We start from the raw sequence: 25,049 nt of genomic DNA, 5'->3' as shown, positions 1-25,049 counted from the left end.
ATAAGTTTTTTTCCTTGTCGTAATTCCAAATTCCTGGACTTTATTTCACATACACTTAGAAATTAGTAATCTTTAATTTGTTCTTCGTGAGTGATGAAAATGAAGAGTAATAAGATTCCTAATTGTTCATACCCTAGTTTGATTTTCGGTGTGGTTTTATCGTCTACTACCGACATGCTTAACTCCCGAAGTTCTAATACCTTTTGATGTAAGTTTTTTTCTAATAATTATTACGGAATTGAAACCCCATTTATAATTAAATAAATTTACATAGAAATGATATTACTATTTTATACAGAGAGTCCAGACCGCATCTGCCAACCAAAACGTCTCTATATATACATTTCTTAAACAAATTTGAAACGTTGAGTAGGAAAGAATCATGTTTAAAATGTGAAAATTCTAACTACTTGTTTCTCAAGTCACATTCGAAATATAAAAAATCTTATCCAAGATGTGAAACCAAATAACCAAACATTATTTTTAAATTTACATCAAGGATCCATATTCTTACCAAGAACCTCACGGCGTGTGATCTATATAAGAAAATTACGAATTAAAGGGTGAGAAAAGGTCATTTCCTATCATCACTATATTTAAACTTTATATCTATTTATGGTGCGAGTAGCTTGAGTTTATCTGTCACATTATACTAAATTCTCTAAATAAAATAGTTGAATACGAATCCATCAGGAGCAGCTTTGAATACTCAAGAAAGAAAATTTACATGAAAACTCAATAGGAATATTGGTCTTATTACACGAAACTTGAAAAAACACAGTAAACATTGTAATTGAACATATTCAAGCTGCTTTTACATAAGCCAAACTAATAAAACAGTAACCACACAATTCTTAAAAACATGAATCCAAAGCAGATATGAGCTGAGTAGTGTTCAATTAGGATATGAGAGAGATGCCAGCAGCCAACAAGTCATCTGACAAAACCTTGTTTGCAGCATCAGAGGGATGAAAACCATCCCAAAATACGTATTCAGATGCATTGGCACATGTTCCTATGGACTTCTGATTGCACAATACAGATGTTTCTAGCAAGCCTGTTCCACAGCAAGCCTTCCTTGCTTCAAAAAATCCTGTGAAAGAGTAGTGCATGCCACATAAAGAAAAATTGTTCATGAGTCATACATAATAAGATTGGCTTTCTATGATTATTAGCAGGATTAGAAACTTAGAAAGTGTACCATTTTCAGAAGGTTTAGTGACAAGGTCATAGAGAGGTTGGTAGATATCAAGGATGACCAATTTGAGACCCGAAAGAGATTTTTGCAAGCTCTGAGATGTGGTATTTAGCTTCTTATTGAAGTTAACAGAATCATTATTTAGTTTAACCACACAACGGTTGCTATCAGAGCCAAAGAGAGTGATGGCTGCTGGCAGACAACCCATTGGAGGTAATGATGTCACACCAATCCTCCTTGCTCCAAGTGCATATAAATTCTGTCACATGCAGGTTTGGAATTTGGAAATGCTAGACATAATCAGCAAAGGAAAATAAATACCCCTATCTTGTTTTTGTAATCTATTATTGATTATTGATAACCATCTAAGTGTAATATGATTTGCTAAGGCATTAAGACAATATGTAAAGGTTGAGAAAGACATGCCTGAATGAAAGTGGCATAGCTTTGCAAGAGAATGTCTGAGAATTGATCAGCAGTGTAAACCTTGTAAAGCAGTGGATTTATATAATAGTTCTGAATAAAGTCACTGTTCCCAGCACTGATGAGATATATAGCACCAGATATAATTGATGAAGCATTAGGCTGCCCTACTGTTCCCACCAATATATTCTGGCACTCTTTGTAGTGTTCCAGCTGTTGGCTCAATGGAATTGCATGCTAGACCAATAGGAAAAAAAGAAAAGAAAATACACACACGCATATTAGGCTTTACCAATAATGATGAGAAGTAAAGAAGAAACAAATTGAGTTTTTCAAACTTGCAAGTGTATATTTACATATAACTTGGCTGTGGGATCATAGTAGCCTGAAGCAGCAGAGGCAAAGTTGGCACCATTCAAGAGGTTATTTCCTTTGGCCTTTAAGTTGAGGTAAGCTGGTGGGTAAGAGGTAAATCCAAGGTTTTCAGCTGCAGAGAACAGAACAAAGATCAAACAAACAAGGCTTTTGTTGATAAACATGATAATGTGGGTGATCAAGGGGTGTTTAATTAAAAGTGGATTTTGAGGAATACCTGTGTAGTCTGATGCAAGCTTTCCATTGCAAAACCTCCCTGTTGGATTGTGATTCTTGAAGTCTCTTCCATAAGGAGGGAAGTTTGCTTTAACAACGGTGTATAAGTGGTTATTATTTCCCACATCAACCACAGAGTCCCCAAATATGAACAGGGCAGGGACCAGAGGCTGCCCTTTAGCCACATTGAACACTACAACCAGAAGCAAGGAAGTCAAGAAATAACTAGAAAACCCCATGCTTTTGAGTTTCTCTTCAGCAATGAGCTTCTTTAAGAGAGAGAGAAAGTGATGGATTTGAAAAGGGGCGTTATAGTATTGGGAACTGATAATCTGAGGGAATGGTCTACGCTCTATAGCATGCAGTGGATCTGGGTTGGCAGGGCTGCAGTTCCAAGAATCTTATAAATGTTCCAACTTAACTGTTATAGTACACTAGTCAAAAATCAAAATAGAAATTTATAAACTCTCAGCATCATATCAACGTATTGCATGCTTCTAATGTAACTAAAATTGACACGTTGAGGTGGTACAATTTTTAAATTAAAAGTAGGTAACAAGTAGCAACATAAACATTCATAGCTGTAACCATCTTATTGTCTATTAATTTTGCGGAAAAGTTAACCCAAATGAGTTTATGATCATGTCTTGAGCTACAAGATACACCCGTTGAAACAAAATCAAAAGAACTATTACTAGCAAGTTAAATGGTATGGCTGAATGTACAATGAACTGTAATTTGAGAAGCAAACAAATGCCCTTTTTCTGAGTCTATTTTCAACATTTCCCAAAACCAAAAACCTGACTAAAAGTTAATATAGTAGTGTAAGAAAGGACGTTGGTTACAAGTATAGTCTTGCACGTGACATACTGAGCTGTACCAGCTTCTTCAACAAGCGCACTTGGATTTTGGACATACATTGATGTTCATGCTTGCACCCTGTGATGATAATTGATAAACTTTGATGTCATATTTGATGTCTTACAAAATTTGAAAAAGGGATAGAATTTAAAAAGGAAATAAGCCTAAGTAAGTTCTTAATTCTAGCTTAAGATTAGGGGGGGGATGAAGATCATTATAAATAAGCTATAGCCTATATACAAACTCGTAATATTGCTTTTCTTGATGGGAACAGATAACTGTTTCTTGTGACCTTAGGTTTTAACCATTTACGATATTCGGTGGGTGAAATATTTTTATGGCCTTTCCATTACACTGAATGATCCTCCATTTGCTTTGACTTATTCTTGTGAAAAAAGAAAGAATTGTTATTTTTTTGTTTAGTTTGAAAGAAAGACAATGAAAGAAGATACTATCTCCTTCTTTAGTGAAGAAAATCTTGTAGTAGAAAATGACATCTTTTTCATTAGTAAAATACACTTGTCATTTATATTATAGGTATAATTTTGAAAACGTGCTTTTTTTTATCGAGAATATTCTCAACGAGAGAAAAAAAATTAAGATGAGTCTTACACAAATTTTTTTTCTCTATAGTTTTTCCATCTTGTACCTGTCAAGTTTTTTTTTTTTTTGACAAATTTAAGCCATCAACAAAATGATTAGATACTTCACATTAATATCACCGTGATTTAATAAAATTAAAAAAACTTTTTCACTCCTTTTTTTTCATTGATAATTTTTTCTTCCTTTTTTTTCCTTCTAAAATGAGTTAGGTAAATATGTACAATCATCAAAATCCTTAAAAAAAAATTAACCCTCACCATAGAAATTATTAAATCCAATGGAATATATATATATATATATATTCCATAGAAGCAACCTTTTTCACCTAAAGTGAGGGTAAAATTGGATTTTCAAAGGTAAAGACACTTTTGTCCTTTTACTTTCATACTGCATCAACTTGTTGGGTCCATTAGGATTTGTTTTTATACTAAAGTTTATTGTAAAATACAGATTACTTCAAGAAATAAATTATAAAACATAATTCTAAAAAACTGATACTATTATTTTCTATATGACACAAAATAATATTTTGTATCCAATCATTTAAAAAATATAATTGTCTTATTGTTGTTAAAAGGAGAAAAAAAAAGTCAAAAGTCATATTTCTATCTTGATTTTTTTCACATCCCCATATGCTACAACCAAAATATGTTTTGGTTGTATATTACAAAATGGAAGGTTGGAAACATATTTCCGTTGAAAGGACATTTTGGGAGAAAAAAAATTAAAACACGTGGGAGGTGAGGATAGCAAATAGTGGAATGAGAATAGCGAGTTCCATGTAGTTGTATCATTCTCAGCACCACCAATACTAAAAATTATACAATATATTTACTAGTTTTAATATAAAAATTAAGAACAAGTAAAGTTTGAATTTGAAAAATAATGAGTAATATATAAAAAAATACGTGTAAAAGATATACTGAAAATCACGTTAAAAACAGACTCAAATCTGTAATCTAACTAGTGATAGTTGAATTGTTTTCAAATTGTATGATAGGACGAAAGAGATGTACAGCTCACGGTCACACTGGTAACATCGGATTCGTGTTCCGGTTGACTTGAATTTGTTTTGTAAATTGTAATATTAAGCTGAGAGCTTTTTATTCTGGAAGTAGCAGGATCTACACGCTATCCACTCATGGAAACTATGCTCCAATTTCCGTGTTGCTATTAGGATAACGATTCTTGATTCATATACAGGTGTGATCATCACTTTATCACATTTGCATAGGAATAGATGCTTTGCAATGCAAATTATGTTAATGATTGGTACTGTATTTGGATTAAATTTGTAAACATGATTTTGCGACTTTTGTAGGTGAGTAAAACATTATAAATAATAAATTATTTTAAAATTTTCCACCGGTAATATATAATTTTAATAAACATGATTAATATTTTCTTAAAGGATTTTGTTAATATATACATTTTTATTTTTTAATGAGTAAAAATTAAAAATACAATACATATTAAAATATACATTGATTAAATTGGAGATTTTAAAGAGTTTTTTAAAATGAGGACTTTTTAAGATTTTTTTTGCCTCTTACCCTTTTTTGCCTCTTACCCTTTTCAAACAAACAAAAATAAAAACTTATTTGAATTGATTTGACTCAATTCAAATTAACGAGTAACCTTATCTATCAACACCCTCGTGGGAGACAAGACCATTTTAACAGGCAATGAATTCTGAATGAGTACCATAAAATCTTTTCATTCGAGGGGACACAAATGATTTATTTTATTTATTTAAATCCTAAACAAAAGCAAATACTTAGCGTGTAGCAGCGGTGGAAGGAAGAGAGGATTGATTTGATTGTTTCTGATTCTGAAACCCCTCACAGTGTCCTGGCCTTGGATGTCTACAATTGACAAAATCAATTAAGCCACTCGAAGGCCTCATCAAAATCGCAGATCTGGTAACACTAAATATCATTACACTTCTCCCGACTCAATTAGTTATTACTTCCTTTGAGTTTCTTTCCCTCACAATTCTGTCTTTGTTTCAGACCATTAATCTGGCTGCCATTTGCACTCCCGCGGATTACAACACGCGCCCTCTGGACACCATGTGGTGCGTCTCTCTCTCTCTCTTTTTTATTGTGAAAATTGGAATTGAGGATTGGGAGTTGGAATTTTGGTTCAGGTCAAGTACTGTTCCGAAAACAACAAGCGTCTCATTCATTTCTCTACGTCAGAAGTCTATGGGAAAACCATTGGAAGCTTCCTCCCCAAAGATAGTCCTCTTCGTCAGGTTACCTTTCACTTTCTTTGGACCAAGTTACTACTACTATTAATCTGTGCATAACCAAATTTTACAATGCATCAAAGTTTTGTTATTGAGCAATCATGGATCTTTTCAAACCAACAGTTTTTTTCTCTCTTCGTGTGTGTTTTCCTTTTGTTGATGTTATTTATGCTTTGTTTCGTTAAACTTTTTGAAAATAAGAAAGTAAAATTAATGGAACTTCTTGCATAAGCTAAAATCAACTTATACACTTTAGCTTCTGGAGAAGTGAGATCAGAGAGCTTCTATAAAAGTTAATTGCATAAATTGATTTTAGTTTGAGAGAAGCGCAGTTCATTTTATGTTCTTATTTCCTTCTCTTATACATATGGAAACTTTATCCAAATAGGATCTTAGCAAGGGAGTTGTTTGGTTGTTGCTTTTTTTTTTTTTTTGGTAATGAGCTGAGTTATATTATGTTGTTTTCAATTTTGGGTAGGATCCTGCATACTACGTACTTAAGGAGGATGAATCTCCTTGTATTTTTGGTTCAATTGAAAAGCAGAGATGGTCCTATGCCTGTGCTAAGCAGTTGATTGAGAGGCTTGTTTATGGTGAGCTGATTTTGTTTGGTTTAATTTTTTATTGCATATACTGTTTCCATCTTTTCATGTCTTGACCTTTGTCTCACTGAGATGACATTGTTGGCAGCTGAGGGTGCAGAAAATGGCTTGGAATTCACAATTGTGAGACCTTTTAATTGGATTGGACCACGAATGGATTTCATTCCCGGCATTGATGGTCCAAGTGAGGTGTTCCTCGGGTTCTGGCATGCTTTAGCAATGTGAGTTTACATTTTGATTTAGACTTTGTTTAAGCTTGTATATATTGTTGTTAGTCAATATTTTTAAATAATGATTCTAAATATTTTCTTCATTCCTTTTCTGTAGAATCTCCTCCGCGGAGAGCCCCTCAAGCTTGTGGATGGTGGTCAATCCCAGAGGACTTTTGTGTATATTAAGGATGCTATTGTAGGTTCCCATATGCAACTTTATATATTTTAAGTACTGATCTGATTGTAGAAGTTCATCTTTTGACTATTATTCTTGTTTCATGGTTCAACTAAATGTGAACGATAATTTTTAACAGGAAAATCCTGCCAGGGCCAATGGACATATTTTTAATGTTGGAAACCCAAACAATGAGGTTACAGTTAGGCAGCTTGCTGAAATGATGACACAGGTTAGAGGATTAAGTTTGATTGTTTGACCCTTTTAGAATTTCAACATGGTATTTGGGACCGTTCAACATTTATTTTTGTTCAATTATGCAGGTTTATTCAAAGGTTAGCGGAGAAGCACCTCTGGAAAAACCTACTATTGATGTGAGTTCCAAAGAATTTTATGGTGAGGGATATGATGATAGTGACAAGAGAGTTCCTGACATGACCATAATTAATAGGCAGCTTGGTATGTTTCCTTGTTTTACTTTACCTTTAAGTTTATTAAAATAATCTAACTGTTAACGGGGTATTACTTCTTTTATCAGGCTGGAATCCTAAAACCTCACTTTGGGACCTGCTTGAATCCACTCTCACCTATCAGCACAGGACTTATGCTGAAGCCATTAAGAAAGTCATTGCAAAGCCAGTGGCAAGTTAAACTTGTATGTTGATGAATTGCATTGAGAAGAGTGTTCTGCCCATAGGGGCACTTACATATAGTTTAATGGTTGATTTTATTTATATACATGGTAATTTTCCCCTTGGTTTTGGTAGCCAGTGTAGCCCACGGTAGCCCATGGTAGCCCATGCCTTATTTATTGCATTTATGCAGAAGTAGGAATTTATAATTAAATATGTGCTACTGCGATGTGATTTTCACGCAGAGCTTCGGACCACACTAGACATATTTGGAGACCTTTTATACGAGGAAAGAAGCTTTTTTGTGTTGTAGGGGTGGATGTCTTGGTCATTCCAGATTCAGCTGTAGCATTTATCATGTTTCCTAAATTAATGGTCATTGATTTATTTTTATGGATTACTTTTGCAGCTATGTGTTTACATCTCCCACCGACCTTCATCCTCACGCGCACACAAAAAAAAATGTTTACAGGTTTGAGCCAAAAATATGGGTGTAGACCGAAGATCCCCACCAAAGAATGTCAACTTTACTAAAGACTTGGTGCATTTCTTTGAAAGTGAAAACCAATGTAGTTGTTTAGCAAAAAAGGGAGACTGATTTTATCCATATTTATTTAGGAGTTTTATTTTATAAATACATAAATATAACGTGTTTCAAACGGAAGAATTAGGATCTGTATTTGCTTTTACTAAATCAATAATTAACTTTGAAAATTATGCATCTATTAGTATGTAAAAATTATGATTGATATTGAATAAAAATATCAGAATTACATTTAATATTTTCAAATTAATTTCATTAAAAACAATTTTTTTTAACTTTGAAATAAGTTCTTTTAAGTTAAACATACCAAATTCATCAATATTACTCATCAAAGTGCCATTATTTCAAAAAAAAAAAATATGGACTCTATTCATAATTTTTCTATAATACAAAAAATAGTTGAAAAAAGTGGACAAAGGAATGACAATTTTATCATATCCATGTCTATGATATATGAATGGCCGAAAACCATAATAGTTACAATATGAAACACATTTTGAGATATTTGCTGAGGAAATTGATTCTTGGCAATTGGTATTGGTTTCTATTGTAACACCCTGGTCGAATCGCACCAAAAAGAGAGGGATTCGAAAGTTGTGCATGTATGAGACTGTACAATTGAGAATTACTTAAAGGAATTAATTGGTATTACTTATACTAACAAGATGCATCTACTTTTCGATAACACATCACTTAAGAACTTCATAGTTAAACGTATTTCACTTAAAGTAGTTATGGGATGAGTGATCTTTTGAGAAGTTTTTCAGAAAGCGTGTGAATGAGGACAAAATACACTGAAAAGTCTTGTGCTATTTTGTAGGGTCAGTTATTGATCTTGGGAGTAGGCATAACTGATTTTCGAGGTCGTACAATTGAGGGTGACTTAAAGGAATTGATTGGTGTTACCTATACCAACAAGATACATCTACTTTTCGGTAGCCCATCACTTAAGAGCTTCATAGTCAAACATGCTTTGCTTGGAGCAGTTATGGGATAGGTGACCTTCTGGGAAGTTTCCTGAAAAGTATGCGAGTGAGGACAAAACACGCTAGAAGGTCTTGTACTGATTTGTGGGGTCAGTCATTGATCCTGAAAGCTAACATAACTAATTTTCAAGGTCTCAAAAGGGCTACCAATGGAGGGTTTTGACCGGTGGAGGATTCTTACCAACAAGGATGTTGAGTGAAGTATCACCGCGTGAAGTATCGTAGTGTGAGAGTCGTAAAAAAGTTAAAAATTAGGAATGTTACAAATGGCATTAGAGCATACCTTTCTCTTAGTACGATGCGGTTTGAGGATGAACTAAATGGAAGCTGAAGGCCATGTAATACCTCGATTTTTACATGCTGATGCTCATGATTTTGATAGCCATACTAATGATTTAGAGGAGATTTTCCAAAAATTTTTTAGTGCCCATTTCGACCAACTCTTTATCATCTTTCTTTGGCTAAGTGGCATGTGTTTTTCATGGTGCTCGTTTTTCCAATTGAGGCATGGTTAAGTGATCTTATTTACATTAGGCCAGGTGCTTAGGTGGTTTGGTCAATATTGGGCCAAGAAATATTGAATGGGTTTCTAACCAACAAGTGTCATCGTGTGAAGTGTCGTAGTGTGAAAGCCGTTGAAAAGACAAAAATAAGGAATGTTATAAAAATGATGTCAAAGCAAATCTCTCTCCTAGTATGGAGTGGTTCGGGGACGAATCAGGTGGAAGCTAGTAGACATGTAACACCTCAATCGAATTATACCAAAATGAAAAGGATCCAAAGGTTATGCAAATATGAGATTTTGACAGATGGAAGATTTTGAACAACAATAATATTAAATGAAATGTCACCGTGTGAGATGTCATAGCGTAAGAGTCACCGAATAATTAAAAATCATGGATATTACACCTATGTCTTAACAACTTATAGATTACTATCATTTAATTCATACCCACAACAAAATGTTGGATTAAGAGAAAGAATTAGTGATGAACCACTAATTTTCCGTGCTTGTTTATCGAGCATTTTTAAAGGTTTTTTCATTGCTCTAGTTTGGAAAATTTTAATTTTGATTTGACCAAACCCTACGAAACCACGTATGATGTAGAAACACATTACAGCTAGAATAAAGTCCATGTGTGGGAACTGGCCATGTGCATGGTCAACTGCATCTAGAGGCATTCATCTCAAACTTGGCTTTGCTATTCCCACGCTCCTTATCTTCAAGTTCACCCTACTTTTAAAAAAAAAACATTTTTGGCAAAAATATCTTAATGGAAATTTGTTTTTAATTATATATCTCAATAAATCTTTTTCTGATACGACAGAAATGTCATTCTATTGTTCTCTTTTAACATGAAATTTCATCATCTTTGATTTTTTATATGAAATTTCACTTTATTTTTCTCTTCTCTCCTATCCTCTAAATAACTAATTTGGGGTCTCATTTTTTTTCTTCTTTTTTCCTCTCACTTTTCTCTTCGTCACTTCCATTGACCAAACAAAGCACAAACCATGCCAACCATGTTACACTTCCAAAAAAACCATGTCACCCATGTTTAAGTGTGCAACTTTTTATTTCGATTGGAAGTATGTTTTAAAAAATTGCCTAAAAAGATATAAGTCGTAATGGGTGTTATGACTTCTTATTTTTCTTCAGTTAATTTTTTTTTATGACTTTAAAATCGTAAGGATTTTTTTTTGTTTTTTGGCTTTACGACTTTAAAGTCGTAAAACCTTTTTTTTATGGTTTACGACTTTGAAGTCGTAAACCATTTTTTTTTTCAAATTTACAATTTTTTTACGTTTATTTTTTTTAAAATTATTTAAATGTATAATAAATAATATTAACTTGACTTATTATTAATATTTTTTTATGATTTTATTTGATATGTTTTATTATTTAAAACATGTTATATATTTTTAATATTATTTTATTTAAATGTTTTTGTTTATTTAAAATTTAGATAATCTATTAATAAAAATGCATTCACTAAAGTTAAAAACAACATAATTAATACATTAATATAAAACGCACAATGAAAGAAAAATATAAAAAGTATAAACTATATTAGTCGTGTATTTATTTGTATAAATAATTAGTATGATTATGTCATTTACTTTTACATAATGAACATTTCTTTCATTTTTCACATCATAAACTTGACAAATATGTAATTTTCATTTAAATGTAATCAATTTTTAAATTAAAGTGTTTCAAATTTTTAATATCCCTTTTAATTTTATTATGTATTTTTAATAATAGATTATCTAAATTTAAATAAAATAATATTAAAAATTTATAACTTGTTTTAAATAATAAAACATTAAAATAAATTAATAACATATCAAATAAAATCATAAAAAATATACTAATAATAAGTCAAGTTAATATTATTTATTATACATTAAAATAATTTTTAAAAAATTTTAAAAAAAGAATAAAACATAAAATAATTATAAATTTGAAAAAAAAATTAACTTAAACATTAAATTAAAAAAAACTGACTTATAACTTTAAAGTTGTAAATCATATAAAAAAAGGTTTTACAATTTAAAGTCGTGAAACCAAAAAAATAAAAAGAAAATTCCTTACAATTTCAAAGGAAGTCGTAAAAAAAATTTAACTGAAATCGTAAATAATTTTAAGACTTCAATTAAGAATAATAGGAAATCGTAACACATATTATGAGTTATCTCTTTTGATAATTTTTTAAAATATATCCAAAATAAAAAAAATAACATAAAAATTTACTCTTTTTAACGACAGCAAGTGGCAGCCACTCGCCCTCATTAAAGCAACAAGGAAATCAAAGCCACGCGTGTTGTGATTGAACATGATCCTGTAGGGGGGCAAAGTTGCTGTGCACAACCCCGAAAGAATAACCAAACAAAACTTTATATAAAAATAAATAATAAAAAAAGAATAAAGAAGGAAATTGAAGGAAGAAAACAAGTAGAGGGACAAAAATAATTTCCACCTCACATCACACTTGCCTGTCATTTTATTGACCTGTATTGTTCTTCTTTGCCCCGACTACGCTCCTCTCTATGCTGTTTCTTATCCGTCCCATTTATTCATTCATTTGCATTCACTAACATCATGTTACTATTGTGACTACAATATATATATATATATATATATATATATATATTTACTGTTGTGATATAAGATTTTATTGTGTTTGATTTTCGGTAAAAAATTCTCTTGAATCGGATAAATTATAAGTGAAATTAATATCCCAATGAATTAGAGCATAATATCTGACACACGGAAAAGAAAATACTAAGTACCAAGCTTTTAACTTACGTTACTGGAGCTCCATTTTATTATTTATTTGAGCTTGTTTTACTTTACCACGACCGTTTCTGCCCTCGTGATCCTGCGTCATTTTCTGTTCTCTTTTAATTCCAATTTCCAATTCTTTAATTGTTCTACTTCTAGGGGCTATGCTCTTTGTAGTACCATACTTTGGGTGGGTTTTTTTTTTTTTTTTCATATAAAAGATACACTCAGTGGGTACGCTATTCTTGCTCCCTTCCTTGGCTTCTAACTATTCATTTCTACCTTTTGCTTTTTGCCCTTTTCTTTTTTTCTTTTTTAGAATTAAGAAGAGGGAACAATTTAGGAAAAAAACAATGATGTTGTGTTGGTAGCGTAAGGTGGAAAAAAGAGGGTCTTTCCTTCCCTAAGCTATGGCTCCTGCTGGGAAGCTTTCTGGGTTTCGTCGAGAAGGCAGTGACTGGTATTTCCCTCTCTCAAAATTTCCACTTTTTTTTTTCTTTCAATTGACTGATCATAAAATGACACGTTTTTTGTTCACTTGATTACTGGGTGGAGTCCAAGTCAGCCATGCATCTCTGTTTTTATTTTTATTTTTTTAAGTTTTTGATGTAATTTGTTTTGCTAAATTTTTTTGGTGTGTGGTTTTGATAGGTTCTGCAATGGGGGACTGCCAAGTGATATAACTGTTTCCGTCGATGGTGTCACTTTCCATCTTCACAAGGTACACACTTTCCTTTCAGAATTCTTCTTTTCTCTCACTGGTCTATAGATAGATGAAATAGTAGTTGTTTTTTTTTAGGGGGGTTCTGGTTCATCCTACTGCTCTTCGTGGTTTTTTCTTTGGAATTTGATCCAACCCAGTTAATGTGATTTGTGGCTTATGTTTTTGCTTCTGGTTTCTTCCATCTCTGTTGTTTAAGTGTAGAAACTAAGTATCCCTCTTCAAATAAAGGAATTGGATTAGACTTACTATATATAGTATATGCCACCTGTTGCAAAGGCCACACACCTTTCACCATAAATTTTATTTATGTGTTGGAATTTAGTGCAATACCACCAGTTTATGGACAAACCCTGTACATTTTCCTACGCTGAAATCCACTTGTATTGTCCTCAAAAGTTGTGATGTTCTTGTTCGTTTGTTTTTGGAGTTTAACTTTCAAATTCCTGCAACTTAAGTTAAGATATGGCAGGGACAGGGACAACCCTGTCTTAAATTCTTAAAAGGTTTGTATTTCAGCTCATTTTGGTATTATTTAAGATTATGGTTGTGAAATTTTGCTGTTAAGTTGCTGGATGTAATTCATGATGTACCTCCATTGGTGCAGATAGTTAACTACTAATGCTTGATTGTCCAGTTAGTGATGAAGCTTAAATTTATCTAGTTTTCAAACATGTATGACTCACATGATTTGATGTGTCAAAAGTTATGCTACTAGATGAGGTCTATCACATGTTGTGAACACTTGTTCCTGTTTTAAATAAATTAGTTTTCTAGTCCTCCCATCAGAATTAAGAGGAAAAAGTTAGAGTTTTGAGATACTAGTGAGAAAATTGCTTCGGAAACCAGTTTTTCCTGTTTTCAATTTGGACTCCTTGCATAAGTTGCATGACGAACTAATGGGCATTTCTGTAATACAAGGCTTCATTTTATGGTAGTCATACTGTTATGCCTTTGATATGAAAAATTATTTGTGTACTGTTGCATTGGAGTTTGAATAAGATATGCTTTGGAACTGCAGTTTCCTCTTGTATCAAAATGTGGAAAAATTGCTAGAGCACATGAAGAGTCCAAGAATACCAATGAGACTCTGAAAATGGTGCTGGAAGAATTTCCTGGTGGTCCTGACACTTTCTTAATTGCAGCAAAATTCTGTTATGGGTATCGAGTGGAACTGACAGCCAGAAATGTAGTATCGGTCCACTGTGGTGCAGAATACCTTGAAATGACAGATGAATTTGGAGAAGGCAACTTGTTGTCAAAATCAGAGAGTTTTTTCCATAAAAACACACTGCGTAACTGGAAAGATTGTATTTTGGCTCTCCAAAGTTCTGAGCCTGTTCTACCAAGAGCAGAAAAGCTTCATTTAGTGGGCAAGTGTTTGAATGCTCTATCCATGATGGTTTGTACAGATCCAAGTCTGTTTGGGTGGCCCATGATGATGTATGGGAGTTTTCAGAGCCCTGGTGGAAGCATTCTTTGGAATGGTATAAATACTGGTGCTAGAATTCGGAGCTCAGAATCTGATTGGTGGTTTGAAGACATCTCATATCTCAGTGTGAGTTTGTTTGAGAGGCTTATTAAGACAATGCAAGCGAGAGGTATAAGACCTGAAAACTTGGCAGGTGCCATAATGTACTATTCTAGAAAGCATTTGCCGGGTCTAGGTCGGTGGCAGGGTGGACAAGGTGGCAAGACCAGAACAGTTGCAAGTTTCAGCTTGACGCCAGCCACAGTTGATCAGAGGGTGGCTCTGTTGGAAAGCATTGAGAAACTTCTTCCTGACAAGAAGGGAAAATCTTATTGTCGATTCCTGCTCGGACTTCTTCGTGTGGCTTTGATATTGAATGTCAGTCAAACCTGCAAGGATTCTTTAGAGAGAAGAATAGGGATGCAATTGGAACTTGCAACTTTGGATAGTCTTCTGATTCCTACTTATTCGGATTCCGATGCATTATATAACACTAACTGTATTGAACAGATTGTCCATTATTTTGTATCTACAGAATCAAATTTAACTCCCTTTTCTCCTTCATCACTTGACCTGCAAGCATCAGCATCACCATCATCTGAATCGTTAAGAAAAGTTGCCAAGTTGATAGATAATTACATTGCAGAAATTGCTTCTGATGTTAATTTAAAACCAGGGAAGATACGCAAACTTGCTGAGGCCCTCCCCGAGTCGTCAAGATTATTGCATGATGGCCTTTACAGGGCATTGGACTTATATTTCAAGGTTTGATTTTTCTGAGCTACACTTTTTCATAAAGTCTTATTTCTGGTCATGGATCGTTAGTTTGATGATGACTGACTGTTTTTGTTATTGTGCAGGCTCATCCTTGGCTCTATGATAGAGAGAAGGAAGAACTATGCAACATCATTGACTACCAGAAACTCTCAATCCATGCTTGTGCTCATGCTTCCCAAAATGACAGGTTACCCCTCAGAGTTGTTCTTCAAGTGCTCTTCTTTGAACAACTGCATTTGAGAACAGCATTAACCAGATGTCTCAATGCATTGGACGGTGAAATTGCTCCGGCAGCTCCTGTTCCTATAACTGCCCTGGGCAACACGGCAGGTGAAATTGTACAAAGAGATGGATGGGTGACTGTTGTGCGTGAAAATCAGGTTTTAAAGGTGGATATGGATAGGATGAGTTCTAGAGTTGGAGAACTTGAAGAAGAGTTTGGTAAAATAAAGCAAGAAATGAAAAGTGCGACAAAATCTCACAGTTCCCGAAGCTCACCTCGGTTGGTTGCCAGGAAAATTGGGTGTAAGCTTGTTCCACAACCTTCAGATGCGCAACCAGAATCCCTCAACCACACCGGATCCACACCAAGAGCATCCATTGAACGTCCCCAGCGTTCCCATATGTCCAGACACTCAAAAAGTTTTACTTGAGTATCAAGAAACCAGAGTTCCTCTTTCTTTTATTCATGTATACATATAGCAGTGTTGTGTGGTTTTAAATTTTTTGTACGATGGAAAGGGAAGGAAAATGTTTCGCAATCCATTATGCCTTTTTATTTCACCAGTTTGCATATCGGAACATTTTCCATTTCTTTCCCTCGTGTAAAGTTCGTTGTACACTTATGTAGGCAATTTCACAAATTGTCCTGTTTGTTGGGGAATAGCTCCTGTATTTATCATCCGTATAGATTTATTCTTAATTTGGAGATATTGACAGTGAAAGATGTTGTTTTAGACCCCTTTGTGAAGAACATTATTGCCATCGAAGAAAGAATCATCCAAGTTCCACCTAGTGCAGATGCAAAGCTGATGCACATAGGTTGGAGAGCTCACAAACGAATGTAACTGACAATATTGTGCTTCTAGCATAGCTTATTTCATAGATGACAAAATATTGTATAGTTGTGACACGAGTGTAATTTCTTTATAAATGACAAAATATTTTATGGTCTTTGTCATTCATGCGGTTCTTTCCTCTCCGTTAGGGTCGGCAATTTGGAGTTTATGATGTCTGGTAGTTATTGCATCTATTGAATTTTGACTAGTTGAAAATACTTGAATGATAGTAATATAATAGTGTCTCAATAGACAAGGATGTGCTCGTTAACTATATTATTTCACATAACACTAGAAAATATAAGAAACTAGCATTCTTTTTAGACTATACGTATCTATTAGGAAAGATAATTTGTTCGGGTCAAATAAAATCAAATGAGCAGCAAAGTTTTGAGTGTTTAACGCATTATAAATTTATCTTGTAAATATTTTATTATATATAATTAAATCTGTGTCTTTTATGACTTGGTTTTTCAAACTTAGCCTCAGACTTTGCGAGTGAGCTTGAGTCCTCAAGGGTACGGTGTTCTCAGATTAAACACAAATGGTAGCTCTCTAGGGAATCCAAGTCCTTCTAAATTTAGGGGTATCATCCATGATTGCATGGCCAAGTGGAAGTTGGTTTTACTGGCTCGTGCGACAATACATACTATTTGTCTTCATGCTGAGTTATTTACAGTTTATAATGGTTTGAAGTTAACTTAGGAAAAAGGTTTCACAAAGATAACCTGTGAGTGATTTTCAAATGCCAATTTATCTTATTCTGAAGGATGGTCATTCATTCCATCCTTATGGTTTTCTCATTCCAAAGATTTTAAGGTCACAGATGATATGATTGGGAGATTTTCTTACAGCATATTTATTGAGAAAAAACACGTGTGTGGATTAGTTCGCTAAACATAGAGCTTCAATCCAAGAGGATCTCAAAATTTTAGAATCATATCAGGTGGCTATTGATCTTGTTTATACATCGCATGTTTTAGGTGTTTCTCACTTAAGAGCTCACTCTTGTTGAATTTAAAGATAATATTGTATTTATCATAATAATAATTAATACAATTTAATTCAGATTTGAAAATAATAGGAATTGCCATAATTTAAAATGAATTTGGAAGAAAATAATTTAATAATAATAATAATAAAATAATTTTGAAAAATTGTAAAATCTTAAAAATTAGTCTTATTTTCATAAATTGTGAAATCATTGTGTAATAAGTAAATTTGAGAGTTTTTTTTTTTTTTCTATGGATCATGAGTGTCATCTAATTCACTTGCAGTGTATTTATATAAGTGAATTGAACTAACTATTTATGGTAAATAATAACCGTGAGGAACCTTTTACAACAGAGTCGCTTTGGCCGAGTGGTTAAGGCGTGTGCCTGCTAAGTACATGGGGTTTCCCCGCGAGAGTTCGAATCTCTCAGGCGACGCTTGATCTTTTTCTGTTATCATTTTGGTTCCAAATTTCTATTTGTTGCACGGTTTGAGTCCTGAATCCTAGTGGCCGATCTATGTTGTTCCATCTTGCCACTCCTTCTTCTATTCCCACTGCCATTTTTTTTTTTCTTTCCAACACAACACAACAAACGCAGTACATAACAACTTTTGTTACCTTGGCGCCGCCACACCAACATGCCAGCCTTCGCCATTTCCAACAACGCTGCCGCCGCCACGTGGAAAATTCCCCAATTCAACACTTGTCACTTTCCTCACACCCCATCCATCGTTCTCCACCATTCTCTCCTCAACACCCGCGCTTTCAGGATCCACTGTGTCCCCCAAGAACCCCTCCCCTCATTGCAACAAACCAAACACGATCAACCCTCTTCCAGTGGCGGCGGAGGTCACGGTGACGCTGACGGCGATGGTGGCGGCGGCGGCGGCGGAGACGGAGACGGAGGTCAAGGAGGAGGAGATGAAGAGTTCGGACCCTTGTTGAAGTTTGAAGCCGTTATGAGAGAATCGAAAGCTCGTGGTGTCAAGTTGCCTCCGGATATGGAGGAGGCTGCGAGGATCACTGGCATTCGGGAAATGTTTCTTCTTCGTTACATGGAGTTGCAGGTGGTTTTTCTCTAAAGTTTAAATTTTTGGCTTCAAAAAGTAATTTTTTCTTCCCTGCTTGCACTCAATTTGGCTTCTTTTTTTTTATTGCAGGGTTCGTCTTGGCCAGTGTCTTTTCTGATCCAGCATTGTGCTATGCTGAGAAATCGAATGCTAGCTGACCCTTCTTTTCTTTTCAAAGTTGGAACCGAGGTTTGTTTCGGGTGCCTTAGAAAATTATGTCTCAATTGAATTGGTAATGGTATCATAATCGAATGCTAGCTGACCCTTCTTTTCTTTTCAAAGTTGGAACCGAGGTTTGTTTCGGGTGCCTTAGAAAATTATGTCTCAATTGAATTGGTAATGGTATCATACCATGGTTTTAAATTGTGGGCGTGGTCGTGTTTTCATCTTGTTCCTTGATATTACGGGAAATTGCAGACAAATGCGGTCCATGCAGTCACAATTGTGTTTCTGTTGCGACTGCAGAGACCCTAAAAACCTTAACCTTGACATTACTGCCTAAATTGCAGTTCTGACAGTTTATTAAAGCCTTAATGTGAACTTGATTAAGTGCTTTCATTTTTGCTTCTTTTTTTTTTGGATTAGATTTTGTAACCTGATTATCCTTGTTTTGGCATGTGCAGATTGTTATAGACTCTTGTTGTGCAACCCTTGCGGAGGTTCAGAAGAGAGGCAAGAATTTCTGGGCTGAATTTGAGTTGTACGCTGCTGATCTTCTGGTTGGAGTGGTTGTTGACATTGCTTTAGTGGGTCTATTAGCACCATATGCTCGAATTGGCAAGCCTTCTTTTTCAAAAGGTTTGCTTGGACAAATTCAGCATGCTTGTGCTGCTCTTCCTAGCAGGTTAGTGCTCAGAAAGGTGTGGAAATTTTGTGAACTCAAAGTGCTGTCCCAATGTGTGATGTTCATGATTTGTAAATTTTGCAGTATATAGGCTGAATTCTATTTCTGTTCAATGTCACTGTTTTTTATGCATATTCGGTGTAGCAAACCTAAAACCTAATATCTCTGAGAATGAAATCATGTGATCCATTTATTCAATCTCACCTAGTGGAATAAGGCATTCGATAAAATTTGTTGTTTTATTTGGTGTGTAGCAAACCATTATTTTTGTGAAATTGTATATGGAGGCCAACGCTATTTAGCAACTCAATTCTTAAATTGAGATTCCTTCTATTATAGAGTAATTGTGAAGAACAGTACTTCAGGGACCCCTAGGAAGATTTTTTTTTTCCTTCTTTCTTTATGCCTAGTCGAAATTTTTAGTTGACTTCAAATTGCTTATAAACTTCTCCATGCTTTTCAGAGAAATTATTGATATGACACTAAATTACTACTTCAATGCAGTGTTTTTGAAGCTGAAAGACCAGGATGTAAATTCTCTGTGATGCAGCGCGTATCTACATACTTCTACAAGGTGCCCTGTGTTCTGAAACTTGAAGTGATCAATAACTATTTAATTTATGACAGTATATAGATTATTTACAAAATCCAGTAAATAATAGAATCAAACTTTGTCTGCATGGATTAATAGTATGCTTCCATTTGCTTTGGTACTGTTATGGTGCTATTCTGCTATCTTTGATTTTTTACTTGGTTTCTGGTAATAGTTTGTTCTTGTGAATACCTGACATTGTGTGTTCAGGGTGCATTGTATGGATCAGTTGGCTTTGGATGTGGTATTATTGGTCAAGGAATTGCAAATATGATCATGAATGCCAAAAGGTATGACTACCAGGATGGCTTCTGTTGTAGTACAATTTTATTGCAGATGTCTTGTTGACTAATTGTTATGTTGGCTGCATTATTATATCATAAATGCTTGAATTTGTTGTTTTATATAACTACAGAAAGCAAATACACAAACTCAATTTGTCATTTTTTGCTTTTGTTTGTTTAAAACAGGAGCTTTAAGAAATCTGAACATGACATACCTGTGCCTCCTCTTCTGCAAAGTGCTGCTCTTTGGGGTATGTCTTGTCCTGTTTATATTCAAAATTTCTATCTCCAGTCTGTTATGCTTTATTTTATTCAGATTCTTCGGTTGGCTCTGCTGTATTAAGGGTCAGAAAAAATATTTTCATATTAATGCTTTTTCCATTATCTTTTATTAAAAAAAATTATTTCTATTATTTTCAAGAAAGTATTTATTTATTGTTTGGATTGCTGGCAAGCTGGACATAAGATTACCCCATCCGTTGTTTTAGTTGGTAGACAAGAGGAATATAAACCATAGAATTTAATTTTTATATAAGGTCAATGTAAAGAGGGCGAGCCCTGGTGCAGCGGTAAAGTTGTGTCTTGGTGACTTGTTGGTCATGGGTTCGAATCCGGAAACAGCCTCTTTGCATATGCAAGGGTAAGGTTGCGTACAATATCCCTCCCCCATACCTTCGCATAGCGAAGAGCCTCTGGGCAATGGGGTACGATAGTTTTAAGAGGGCGAGCCCTAGTGCAGCGGTAAAGTTGTTTTTATAAGGTCAATGTAAAGAAACCAATAAAGAATCATCGTTCGTATGACTTTTAAAGTAATTATTATAAAAATTAGCAAACTTACCATACAATGACAGTTTGTGATTACATAACTTTCAGTGCATGTGCATACACTAATTAATCCAAATGATATTACATTTGAGCTTACTTGTTGCATTATTTTCAACATGGTTACATTCGCATCTGTTCATATACCTTTTAACTTCTTGAGAGATGAAAGAGAGAAAAGGAAGGAAAGAGGGGCTACATTATTTGTGCTAGGGTCACGTTTACTAGTATTACAGTAGCTGAAGAGATGATGCTATAGGATTTTTTTTTTTTATCGATCAATATTAATTGTTAATTTTATTAGATATGTTAGGGGGAGGGATTCGAACTCATGATATCCCTTCAAATATCAAGTCAATCTTATAACTCTTAATGCTATAGGATTTTTAGTGTGCACTTAAATTTTCTTAATTGGTTTTCCTTCTCTTCTTCAGGATTCTTTCTTGCTGTGTCATCCAACACACGTTATCAAATAATCAACGGACTAGAAAGCCTTGTTGAAGCATCTCCCGTGGCAAAGAGGGTCCCACTTGTTGCAATGGCATTCACTGTGGGTGTGAGATTTGGCAACAACATCTATGGTGGCATGCAGTTCGTAGACTGGGCCAAATGGAGTGGCGTACAATGAGTGAAGCTAGGCAATTTCGCCTTTTTGAAAGTTTTATTACCCAAAGTTGGCTAGGCAATTCTTGTCCCTTTCTTTCTCAAATCAAGGAGTGAAGCTCCCCACCAATTTTTCATATGTAGGGCATCTTTCTTGTGATTAAAATTGGACCATGCCCCCCTTTACTCTTGATTCCTCCTGCTTTTTCTTTTCTTCAATCTTTTTCACATTTTTATTTTCATTGTTATCCTATGTTATACTATAACTTAGTTGTGTCATATATGTTCAAGGGAAGTTAAGGTTTTTATAACTAGGCATGGTAGTATTAAAGTTAAGCTGACCATTTTTTTGTTTGGGTACCGATCTAAGCATCGGAAAATATAATTTTGCATTTACTTTAGAGTTTAGCCCGCTGACTTTTCTATTTTCTGTTCTCCTACTAGAAATTGTTAGGTAGTTTTGGCCCTATCTATGATCATAAATCTTAATCAATATTGATGTAATAACACATTTAAGTTTTTTAATGTACAAGAAAAAAATATCAGTAACACTTGATTAGGTATCATTATGGTTTTCATAAATGACGAAGCTTCTGTTTTATTGTGAAATAAAGTAATTAGTAATAATAATAAGTTGATTTTATTATATTTTATATCAAAACTTTTTTTCATTGATGTTAGTATGTTAGTTTGTTGATTTTGTAATAAATATCAATTGGGGATCCTTTATCTGCTAATTTTAGTGAAAATAAAATGAGCAATTATTATGGTCAACTGACAAATCAGTGGGGTAGACGGTTGGGTAGCACATTAATGAAAGTAATTTTTGTCTGCTAGCAAATAATCACATGCGCAAAAGATCAAGAACAATTGTTTGAACATAAAATTTAAAAAATGAGTGATGTTAACTGAACATTTATACGATTTTAAGAAATATAAATAATATATTTTATTATTAAATAAATTTATATACAATTTATTAAATCAAATTTGTATTTCGTCTCTTTTATTGTGTAAGATTTATTTGGCATTAAAAATAAAAATTGAGAGTTGATTTACATATTGTTATCGTTCTTTTCTACATATTGCTCATTTGTATCCACTGTGATGATATAAATTAAGCACTCAATTGCTCAATATATAAACACAAACACAAGAAGATGTAAAGGGTAAGCGTCTTTATGTGTTAGCATAAGAAAATTCAATTAACAATAAAGGAACGCAGAGGGGCCAGTCCAGCTGTGAACACAACCTTGTTAAGCTTGACAGCTGGGAACTTATGAGGAAATACTAATTTGGGATTCAATTCCCTAACATCTAGTAATTTATTTATTTAAAAAAAATCCAGATATCTATCCCAAATAGATCATTTTAATCGGGTCAAGAACATTCATAAAATGATGAAATTAAATTTTCATCATCGGAGTTTTTACTACACCTAAAATTTGGACTTAAAATCTTATTTAAAGAAACTAATCACCCCTTTTGTGTTGTAATATTATTTAAACAAATCTAGCATCATATGCACAAGTCTTATATTATTTATAACACATCATATATAACATAATTTAAATAAGGGTAAATAATTATTTTTATCCTTAAATGTTTAGAGCATTGATAAATTTATTCTCGAAAGATAAAAATTCAAATTTTAGTTCACAAAAGTGAAAAAGTGTAACAAATTCATATATTCGTTAAATTCAATGAAAGAGCCTGTGTGACATATTTAGAAACAAATTTGTCCGCACACTATACGATCAGACAAAAATAACTATTTATCCAACTTATAGTATTATATTTGTTCTAACTTATACTTGTTTTTCTATTTTTTAAGTATTTATTGTAACATTGTGATTGTAAGATTAAAAAGGAAAAAAAGATAAATATTAAATTATATTTTAAGTAAATAGTTATTTTTGTTCTTGGATGTATAAGGTGCTGGTAAATTTGTCTCATTAACGGTAACAAATTGAAATTTACGGATGGATAAATTTGTCTTATTTTTTTCACTTTTTTTAAATTAAAATTTAAATTTTCATCTTTCCAAAATAAATTTATCTAGAGTCTAATTCAATCCCAAAAGTTAGTTAGAATTACTTTTTATTTATATATTTTAATTTGATTTTATTTTTAAACGATGTGAGACTTAAATATTTTCCAATAACAATAAACATTATATTTGTGCATATGATTTCCTCGTTAGAACACTTGAAAAAAAAACTTATTCTTAGCTTCTTTTGCACACGTTACCTCGAAATGGAAAAAATAATTGACTTCCCTAGCTAGTGCATTTATGTTTGGTTTATTGTTACAAATGGACGTTGATAACAAAAGGATTTTTTAATAAACATCTATATTCTTTCTTTTGGTGTTCAATTTTCATTGAGCGTTAAATTTTATCTCAAAAATTTGACAAATCAAACATCATGTTATCATCATTAAGAAATTTAGTGCATGCATGATTCAATTTATTTTAAATAAATTATTACTTGTTTTCCTTAATTTTTTTAGAGAGCTTTCAGAAAAGGAAATTATTATTTCTCCAAATTATTTTTAATCAAATATGTATGTGATAGGAATGGTTTGTTTTAAAAACAAATATTTTGTTCTTTTAGAAAATCAAAAAAAGAAGTTAAATCTAACACGTGTTTAGGATGCATCATTTTTTTTTCCAATTGTAAGCATAGATAATGAATCTTTAATATTTAAATGTGTCAAAATAACATTATATAATTTACGTAATCGACCTTACATTGTGAAATAATACTTTGTTATTGTTGTTGTAAGTATAAATATTCTATTATTGTACTTATGGTAACATTTGGTGCAAAAAATTATAAAACAAAAGAAAATGTTATGTTATTTTCTTTTTAGTATAATAAATTTTTTTAGCACATCAAACATAAAATAGAATTCATATATTTTGTTTTGTCTCATTTTATTTTTGTGATAAAAAAAAATAGGATGAAGGGATAGTACTAAAGACCTAGGTAAGGAAAACTTCTAGTCCTAAATTATATTTATAGAAAAAATTATACTTACTTTACATTCAAAAAGAAAATAGTAAAGACTCAAATTTGTGAGTTGTCAAATAATTGTGTCTTATTTCACTGCCTGTCTTTTAATTTGTTTATCAAAGAGTGCTTTCTTTTAGAAAAAGAAAAATGATAATTTAAGTATAAAGAGAACTTAATTTTATTTCAATGATGTACTATTGCATCTTCCAATATTTTTTTTATCCCTAACATAAAGTATAAAACATTAAATAAGGTGATGTTGGGTTAAAAGACATTAGTAAAAAGGATTACATCGTGTAAAGAAAGACCTAGTTTGCAGATACCTACCGAATGCTATAGAGTAGAGCTGCAATACTGATGCCCTCCCAAATGCATTTAATTCCAATTTCAATCGTAAAGCAAAGGAGGAAAAACATGATTTTGAGTTTTTGA

At 33.1% G+C, this 25,049-nt stretch overlaps 3 protein-coding genes, 1 non-coding gene and 1 pseudogene across 5 annotated transcripts; 4 read left to right on the top strand and 1 right to left on the bottom strand.

The window, feature by feature from the left end:
• Positions 1-674: 674 nt before the first annotated feature.
• On the bottom strand, positions 675-2,802 carry LOC114374918 (GDSL esterase/lipase At5g22810-like). The gene is made up of 5 exons (XM_028332643.1): positions 2,214-2,802; positions 1,978-2,108; positions 1,625-1,858; positions 1,202-1,457; positions 675-1,093 (listed from the first exon to the last, which is right to left on the bottom strand). Exons 1-5 carry the CDS (start codon positions 2,449-2,451, stop codon positions 900-902), a joined length of 1,053 nt encoding a protein of 350 aa, XP_028188444.1. The 5' UTR covers positions 2,452-2,802; the 3' UTR covers positions 675-899.
• Positions 2,803-5,511: 2,709 nt separating this feature from the next.
• LOC114374817 lies at positions 5,512-7,948 on the top strand (annotated as a pseudogene). The gene is made up of 10 exons (XR_003658636.1): positions 5,512-5,598; positions 5,689-5,696; positions 5,738-5,753; positions 5,826-5,933; positions 6,406-6,520; positions 6,618-6,750; positions 6,857-6,937; positions 7,056-7,148; positions 7,240-7,375; positions 7,455-7,948. The product of XR_003658636.1 is annotated as a UDP-D-apiose/UDP-D-xylose synthase 2-like (transcript).
• A 4,347-nt stretch (positions 7,949-12,295) lies between these two features.
• On the top strand, positions 12,296-16,515 carry LOC114377541 (BTB/POZ domain-containing protein At3g44820-like). The gene is made up of 4 exons (XM_028336094.1): positions 12,296-12,824; positions 13,016-13,085; positions 14,107-15,321; positions 15,417-16,515. Exons 1-4 carry the CDS (start codon positions 12,775-12,777, stop codon positions 15,984-15,986), a joined length of 1,905 nt encoding a protein of 634 aa, XP_028191895.1. The 5' UTR covers positions 12,296-12,774; the 3' UTR covers positions 15,987-16,515.
• A 1,224-nt stretch (positions 16,516-17,739) lies between these two features.
• TRNAS-GCU lies at positions 17,740-17,821 on the top strand. The gene has a single exon. It is a non-coding gene; the product is annotated as a tRNA-Ser (tRNA).
• LOC114373735 (protein RETICULATA-RELATED 1, chloroplastic-like) lies at positions 17,742-22,001 on the top strand. Its single transcript, XM_028331257.1, has 7 exons — positions 17,742-18,452; positions 18,546-18,644; positions 19,079-19,299; positions 19,804-19,873; positions 20,102-20,181; positions 20,362-20,426; positions 21,432-22,001. The coding sequence occupies exons 1-7, from the start codon at positions 18,024-18,026 to the stop codon at positions 21,623-21,625; spliced, it is 1,158 nt and encodes a 385-aa protein (XP_028187058.1). The 5' UTR covers positions 17,742-18,023; the 3' UTR covers positions 21,626-22,001.
• Positions 22,002-25,049: the final 3,048 nt, after the last annotated feature.

The sequence above is a fragment of the Glycine soja genome, chromosome 11 (genome assembly GCF_004193775.1).
Source record: "Glycine soja cultivar W05 chromosome 11, ASM419377v2, whole genome shotgun sequence".
NCBI lineage: Eukaryota > Viridiplantae > Streptophyta > Magnoliopsida > Fabales > Fabaceae > Glycine > Glycine soja.
This window is presented reverse-complemented; position numbering and strand designations above follow the sequence as displayed.